This window comes from Dendropsophus ebraccatus, chromosome 2 (assembly GCF_027789765.1).
Source record: "Dendropsophus ebraccatus isolate aDenEbr1 chromosome 2, aDenEbr1.pat, whole genome shotgun sequence".
In the NCBI taxonomy this organism is placed as follows: domain Eukaryota; kingdom Metazoa; phylum Chordata; class Amphibia; order Anura; family Hylidae; genus Dendropsophus; species Dendropsophus ebraccatus.
In genome coordinates, this window is record NC_091455.1 from 100,530,073 (window position 1) to 100,539,058 (window position 8,986).

General features: G+C 40.0%; 1 protein-coding gene across 1 annotated transcript in view; it reads left to right on the forward strand.

The window, feature by feature from the left end:
- Positions 1–7,640, forward strand: part of PXDC1 (PX domain containing 1) — a 52,877-nt gene extending 45,237 nt beyond the window's left edge. The window contains exon 5 of the mRNA XM_069960213.1: positions 6,647–7,640. Within this exon, the coding sequence (XP_069816314.1) occupies positions 6,647–6,764 (118 nt within the window). The 3' untranslated portion in view covers positions 6,765–7,640. The remainder of the gene's footprint in view (positions 1–6,646) is intronic.
- Positions 7,641–8,986: the final 1,346 nt, after the last annotated feature.

Sequence of the window (8,986 nt, forward strand, 5' to 3'; positions counted from 1 at the left end):
CAGGATAGTATGGAGACAGGTTTCACTCCTCTTAGCAGCCTTTCAATCACTGTGAACATGCCCGTAGACCTTAGACTTTACTGCAATGCCTGAGTTATAAGAGGCATGGCATACACCTCTAGATAAATTAAGTAAATCTTAGTAGCCATCGGGATTCTATTTAAGGGTGCGTTCACACCTACAGGATCCACAGCAGATCCGCAGCAGATTTGATGGTGCAGATTTGATGCTGTGTTCAGTTATTTAAATGAAATCTGCTGCAGATCTGCTGCGGAAAATCAGCTGTGGATCCGGTAAGTGTGAACGTACCCTAAGACCCGCTTGCAACAAAATGCTGGTCTTAGTATAAAACACCCCCATCCCTCAAAATGTTACTTGTGCCTTTTTTGGCTAATAGGAGAGCAGACCTTTCTAGCATATGAGAGCATAGCTTGATGACCTTTGATATATAGACCATTGGGTTGAATACATCATTTAGTTGTCAAAACATTGCTTGTCCTTTATACTGTATCTAGAAAGAACACCAGATACAACACAGATAGAGTTATATACAGAATATACAACTGAAATCAATCTCTATCCTGGTTAAACCCCCCCAATAATAAAAAAAAACATAGTGGTAAGTATATTTTCCTCAGGGCAAGCATTCACTTAAGGACTTCCTCTATGCCTCATATGTTTATATAGCTCAAAGCACAGATAAGTCTGAGAGTTTAGAAATACAGTTCAGAGTCTGAATAACTGACAGCTGACCTATGAAAGGGCAGATATAATTCAGCATAATGAAATAAAGCCATACAAAGCTTTCTGAAGTACCAGAGAGGAAATCTTCCCAATTTGACATGGCGGAATATTAAAATCTAATCTTATCTGCACCAGGCAACCCCAGCTTTGTTCAGATTCCTTCTTTGATCCCAAGCTCTTCATCTGCGGACGTGCCTAGAAATATCTTAGCAGGCTTCAGCTGTAAATGTCACAGTGGTTTGCAACAAATGGTAGAAAATTGATTACTTTGCTGCCCACAAATAGTTTTAGAGTAAGTATAAGGAATGTGGATAATAATAGATTCTACTATAACTCAAGGGAAAAATGGAAATTGACAGTATAGGGACCGTTACATGTATGAGTTGTTAGGGTTCATGTACAGGGCAATACTATGGCTCCCTATTACAGACCCATATGTACTCTGTTCTCTGTTATATGGAGCCTCTTTAAAGGAGACAATCTACAAATCCAAACTACTCCTTCTAATGATTGTACATGAAGCAGGTGGGTCTGACGCTGTGGGAGCGGGGTAGTGCTCCTAACAGTGCTCCCTGCTGAAGATTAAGTCCACTAACAGCGCAGGACCGGTACAGAGGAGGATGGTAAGACACATACCTTCCTCCTCAGCAGTCCTGGCACTATAGGGGACTATCAGCAGGTTAGATTTGTCTAACCTGCTGATAGTTCCCCTTTAAAGGGGTTATTCAGTGTTAGAAAAAAACATGGCCACTTTTTTCCAGAGACAACACCATTCTTGACGTGAACAGAGACAACACCATTCCTGAACGTGAATTTTTTTTACATTACCTGATCGGCACCCACTGAAGGATCCTGGTGGCACAGTCTTTTATTCAAAGCGCCGACCGGTTTCCATACTCAGTGCTGTTCTTCTCCTGTGCACCAACCCAGCTCTGTGTATTGAGGGCAGGCCCGGCACACCCCACTGTGACCATATCCCCTCCCCTGTGTGACGCACCTCCATTAGAATAAATTAGAATCCCTATACAACTAATAGCTTCCTATTGTGCACAGGGCACTGAGGATGAAGGTATGTTTCTTACCTTCATCCTCTGCACCGTTCCTGTGCAGTTTTAAAGTAATCCTTGGTCTGGTAAGGCTATTTGGAACACTGCCCCACTCCCAGAGCACTGATCCGCCCCCCCCCCCCCCCCCCCCAGCCTGCTGTCCCACTGACAATCATTAGAAGGGGCGGACTGGTCAGGGGCAAATTGGGCAGTGCTCCAAACAGCCTTACCGGACCAAGGATTATATTAAAACTGCACAGGAACAGTGCCAAGGATGAAGGTAAGACCCAAACTTTCATCCTCAGCACCCCATGCACAATAGGGAGATATCAGCAGGTTAGGTTCCCCTTTAAAATTATATAATTCTGTAATACACACAACCTCTGTATGGTCATAAAATGATGGGTACTGTGGGTAAAGGCTGATGTGGTGGTGAAATAGTTTATAGACTTCATGTTACATATACATATGGTGTCATTCATAATACCTTTTCCAACAAAGGAGAGTTTATATAAAAATGTATTGTTTAAAGATCTCTAAATAATCACATCTAAATTCCATGCTGACAAGTAGGTCATACTGATTCCTTTCAGATTGTTCTCATGACAACCCCTGTGATGACAAGTATAGACATCTAGTATTTTTACCACAGCCCACATGGATTCTCTGCAGTTATATACACAGTGTTCTATGTTTATTCCCGGTATGAAAATAGGGCTTTCCTTTACCAAACAGCTGCTTGTATCTACTGTATTTGTATTTCCAAGATAAATGTTAGCTAAAGGAGACAGTATAATGAAAACATTGCAAAATATGCTAATATAATACACTGGGGTGGGGGTGGGGGCGGATTCATGCTTCATATATAGTGTGCTCCTCCAGCCAATATTCTGATATCATGACTTCATTACAGCTTCTACTTGCCCAATTGATTATACTATGTGTTAATTCCTTATGTAATATACACATCAAACATCCATCAATATTCCTTTCAGGTAGTATTAGGGCAGCCCTATTTTTACCCACTTCACTGTTCCTTGGAACATCCACTTTAAACAGGGGGTGATTATTGTTCGTAAAATCGTTATATCATTCAAATTTAAACCATAATCTTTCCGTGTAAATGCAGGCAATGATCGAAAAATGTATTGTGTGTTGTTGAATGACTATGGTTCTATGTAATATGGTGAACAATTTCAGGTTAACAATCAATGCTATTATTTGCGATCATTTATCGTTAATAGCTAAAAATCGATTTGTCTAATAGGACCTTAAGCACACAAGAAAAAGATCGAACAAGCAGTGTCAACACTAAATGGGCACATATGAGCGAAATCACTAAGACAAGAGATAAACCGGATATACATGCCAAAGGGTCAAAACCAGAAAGTCAGATAAGGAAAACAGGTCAGGCAGGCTGTGTCAATACCAGGCATGTCCAAATCAACAAGCAAATACTGTATAGGGTCAAACACAGGCTGGAAATCAGAATACTGGGGAAGCTGAGTACAGAACAAGGTAAATGCTAAGGAGGTTCATAGGGACCAATGACGGCAAAAGAGTGCTTCAGCTGTAAGCTTAAAGAAGTCCGTCCCAGGCTAAAATCTGAATGGCGACAGGTGCTAACATAATAACCATTCCTTACTTACCTCTCCTCATGCCTGCGATCCGCCGTGTGACCGACTCATGGACCCCAGCTGCAAGGCCTTTTCTCTTGAGTTGTGACGGCGCCACAACTCGGGATAAAATGGCCGTTCCAACTGATGTCCCACTCCATAAACTGGGTTATGACGTTGGCTCTGGTGGAGATCTCGGAGCCCGGCAGGGGTCCCGGAGCGGTGATCCAACACTAGAGAGGCATGGGGAAAGGTGAGTTATGATTTTTTTATGTTCCCCCGCACCTGCATTTTGAAAAAAAAATTACATTGCCGGACTTCTCCTTTAAAAACTTAGGACAGGGGACAGGCATGAGGCACTCCCCTGACATCTCAAAAAGGTGTCTCCCAGCTCAGAAGAACAGAAAGGGACAGCACCCGAATGGGGAGATGGTGCAAGCATGGGGTCATGTGAGTTCCTAACATTTTCTTTGACTTTTACACATACTGAAGGTATGCATAAACAAGTGACAATCTTGTCATAGTAACTACTAACCCACTGACTGATTATACATTTAGAGTCCTGGCCTAAATACCAAGTCATATTATTTCACTAGGTTAGTAGAAGACCTAAGCATCACTGTCTGTAGTGTAAACTAAGCTACGTAAACTTGGGTTCCACCACTACCCAGGTGATGCAATCTCAATCCTAAAAAAAAACACCACATTTATAGTGACACAAAAAGAATACAATCCCCAACACTAACAGAATCTCTCATGCTAACATAAGTAAAAAACATAAAACTATAGAAGGACTAATTACTATCATAGTTTCATATGTTTCCTCATTTCATTTCATATTTTATCATGATTAGAGATGATCGAGCCGGGTTTGGGTTCGAGTCGATCCGAACCGAACGGTTGGATTTTATTAGCGGGGGCTGCTGAACTTGGATAAAGCTCTAAGGTTGTCTGGAAAACATGGATACAGCCAATGACTATATCCATGTTTTCCACATAGCCTTAGGGCTTTATCCAAGTTCAGCAGCCACCGCTTATCAAATGCCGAACGTTTGAGTTCGGATCGACTCGAACCCGAACCCGGTTCGCTCATCTCTAATCATGATCTTTATAATAGATGCATCATATTTTAGGTCAAAATCTATACAGCAAATTTTACAACTTTAACATAGCACACCCACACTATTTACATAGTGTACTGTGCAAGCGCTTTATATTAGAGTGTATGTAAGCAAACACTGCTGCTGGATGTTCAGTTAACTAATGTTACAATTATATGTTGTTAAAACTGTTAAAGGGTTAGTTTAGCAGAAAAAAAATATTTCAAATCAACTGGTGCCAGAAAGTGTCAAAGATTTGTAATTACTAAAATCTCAAGTCTTCCAGTACTTATCAGCTGCTGTATGTCTTGCAGGAAGTGGTGTATACTTTCCAGTTGAAATCCCCATAGACCCCTTCTGTTCTCCAGACTGGAAAGAAAACACCACTTCCTGCAGGGTGTGCAGCAACTGACAAGTACAGGTAAATTCCAAATATCTGGCACTTTTAGGCACCAGTTGAATTGAAAAAAAAACAAAAAAAAAAACATTTTTTTGCTGAACTACCCTTTTAATGTAATCATTTCTTCATTGTTAGATGTGCTCTTATAATGATAACAATGGTTTTAGTTTAGGACCAGGCCCAAAATGACCCAGTGGACGGCACAAATTTTGATCTTTGCACTTTCGTTTTTCCCTCCTCCCCTTTTAAGAGCTCTAGCAATTTCAGTTTTCTATCTACAAGGCCATGTGATGGCTTGTTTGTTTCAGGAGTAGTTGTACTTTGTAATGGCGTCTTTCATTTTACCATAACATGTATGATGGAATTCCAAATATATTATTTATGAAGATATAAATAGGTGAAATCGTAAAAAAGAATGCAATATGGTAACCTTTGGGGGGTTCCTGTGTCTACGTAATGCACTATATGGTAACAGCAACATGATACCATTATTCTATAGATCAGCCCGAACACAACCACATGCAGGTTACACAGATTCTCTAATGTTATATATATTTTTTTTAATGAAATACTTTTTTTTGGCAATTAAATATGAATAAAATGGGCCTATTGTGACGCTTATAACAGTTTTATTTTTTCACCTATGGGGCTGTATGGGATGTCATTATTTCCGCCATGATCTCTAGTTTTTATTAATACCATATTTGTGAAGATCGGACGTTTTGATCACTTTTTATAAAAATTTTTATATATAATGTAACATAAAATCGGTAATCCGCGCAATTTTTTCCCTCTTTTCGTGTATGCCGTTCACTAATCACAATGAGTCTTGTTATATTTTAATAGATCGGACAATTACGCACGCTACGGTATACTATATATTTATTTATTTATTTTTATATGTTTTATTTATATAATGGGAAAGGGGGGTGATTTAAACTTTTATTGGGGGAGGAGTTTTGGGGTAGTGTGTTAGTGATTTTAACTTTTTTTATATACATTTTAAGTCCCTTTGGGGGACTTGTACATACATAACTTTCATTGTTCACACTGATCATTGCTATGCCATAGGCTTTGCATTGATCAGTGTTATTGGCGCTCTGCTCATTGAGCCTGCCTGTGCAGGCTCAGTGACCAGAGCGCCGATCGGACCGCACGGAGGCAGGTGAGAGACCTCCGGCGATCTGTTTTAACGACGGGGACCCCAGCGGCGTTTAAGGAGTTAATGTCACGCTGCAGCGTGTCATTAACGGAGCGCGCTTCATAGCTCACGACGTACCGGTACATCCAGGGTCGTCTGGGCACAGACTTCCAGGACGTACCGGACGTGCCTAAGAGCTGCTCTTTTATATGTAGCAGGCTCCTTACTGTGATGCTGGTGTGCCCTAAAAGGGTATATGGCAAGGGGTATATTGACACCCTTGTATTTAATTCACTGTGACTTTATGGAAAGGTTTGTAGGATTAACCAATAAAAAAAAAAATTACAAATGGAGATAAAATCATGAACGAATTGTGTTATTCTGTAATACTATCTGCACAAACATGGGAAGCAGATTTCTTCTACCCGCATTAGGGGAAGCAGTGCTAAAGTGAAGGTAAAGTACAGCATAGCAGTGCACCCAGAAAAGTGATGTCAATACTCTTTTAAGTGTCAGCCAAAATAGATCCCTTGTCTTTGATTGCGATTTTCCACTGTCGTTCCACTCTAATTTTCTTCTCCATTTGTCCTTTCCGATAGATTTGGAAATGGAACAGATTTTCCTCCAGAGGCCGAGGATACTGATGACCCTACAGCTTATGTTACAAATTTGTCCTACTACCATCTGGTTCCATTTGAAACAGACATTTTAGACTGAAGCGATCAAGAACCTGCAAGGATTTATTTACCGTGAAGGTGATATCTCTTGAGTGCTGCTATCCCTGTGGCCTTTTAGAAACTCTAAACTGCAATGCTCTTAGCAACTAGAAGACACATCTCAGCAAATGGAGCTACAGCAGATTTACAACATGCCTTAATGTGAACAGGAGGCAGAACGTTGCTTGCTCTTAATATACAGATAACAATACTCACTAGCCTATTTCCGCATGAACATAGGTTTTCCTAGTGCATGTTCCTCATTTCAGTCTTGTTCACTTGGTGCAAGAACATGAAGAATCTAGACACCAGCAGCAGGCCATGTTTGATTTATATCACAACCACTGAAGAAAACCAAGGCCTCCATAGCACAATTATTACAATGCGATGAATACGTAAAAAGAGCAATATTGAGAAATGTTTCTTGACAGCTGAAAATGTTCTAGATTATTAGGGGCATACTTGTATGTGTACTGGGGGGTGCGGTGAAAACTACGCAAAAGGATTATGTTTGTTGATTTTGTATATTGTGACTTTACAGACATCAGTATGTTGATACAATGCCAAATGTATGTGAGATGGGAACAAGCACCGGCCTATGGGGTCACACAGCATCTACATTCCAGTGAAGGTCTATGTGCAGCATTTTAAGTCATTGTTTGGTATAGGGCTTTGCTAGGATGGATTTACCTGTGATGGGTGTAGGCATATTTGCTGGATTATAGGTTAAACAAACACATTTTTCTCAGTCCAACAGCAAGCTCATTCTAATGTAAATAATAGTAAATTATTGAAAATGCTAATTCTTTTATACAATACATTTAAAATCTATTTTATTGAAATGAAATTATTACTCACAATAAATATATTTAATATCTGCAGTGTAATGTTTTCATTGTTACATATTCATTAATGTGGCAAGTGCAGCAAAACCACCCAACAATCTCCTGACTATCTTGACACTGGCAAGCTAGAACAGGAAATACTGTATCTGCAAAGTATTTTTTATTGCTGTGAAGTTTTATGATTAGAACAGTAGTGACCATGACATGTAGGTGACTGACTTCCACCAAAACTAGGTAGCGTAGCTGCACACACAATGGATCCGCAGCAGATTTTATTATGCAAATTCACAACGAAATCCGCTGCGGATCCCTTGTGATATATTTTGAATGAGAAGTCATACTGTCAATCCCGCTGCGAGTATGTAAACGCCAACCGCTAACCTCCTGCTGGCTGGAGCATATACTGTACCTGCTTCACGCTTCAGCATGCTTCGGGGGCTCCCGGCGTCTGGACGTCCCGCTCAGCCAATCAATGCACTGTGGCGGGGCAGCGCACAGATTGGCAAAGCGGGACGTCCTGTTCTGTCTGGGGTTGTAAGATAAAGCTACTATACTAAATAATAAAACATAAAGCTACTATACTAAGAAAAAGGCTACTATAAAGTGATTTGTACAGAAGTACAGTAAAAAGGTGACACGCAGTAGTATAAGACAATATCAACTCCCTGAGTCTATGTCAATGTGGTTAATAGTCAGGCATATTATTAAATGCTGTTAAAAACAGCTCAGCACCTATAATAATGTACAATAACATTAACTTCCATTTTCAAAAAAAAAGGATGCTTTCTTTTTTTCCATACACAAAAACATGGTTGACCACAATTTTGTGTATGCTAAAAAAAAGCTTTCGTTCTGATGTTTTTTGTTTTTTTTTCTATATGGAAGTCAAAGTAAAAATGTAAAAAAAAACGTAGTGTAGCCCTAGCCTAATAGGTACAAGAAAATCTAGATGATACACCCCCTTTAAGTACCCCAGATATCTCGTGATTTTCTTATTGCATCAGGATTTACTAAAAGTATGGGGAATCCTCAAATCATGACCCATTGGGGGTACTTATGGGCTGAAGTTGAGAAACTGATCTATGACATACAGGGCTGTGGAGTCGGAGACGTGGAGTTTGAGTCGGAGCTAGTTTTGGCTGGAGTTGGAGTCGGAGCTAGTTTTGGCTGGAGTCGGAAAAAAATGTACCAACTCCGACTCCAGCTTTAAAAAAAATCTTTAAAAAATGTAGAATTGAATTTCAATGTTTTACAAGTTTTGCTCATGAATATATATTATGAGCAACATTCTAATAGGACACTGGCCCTATTACATAAGGGGGTCATGGAAAAGTTGTCGGTCAGCAGCAGTGTAATATGAAGATATCCTATGTAATAT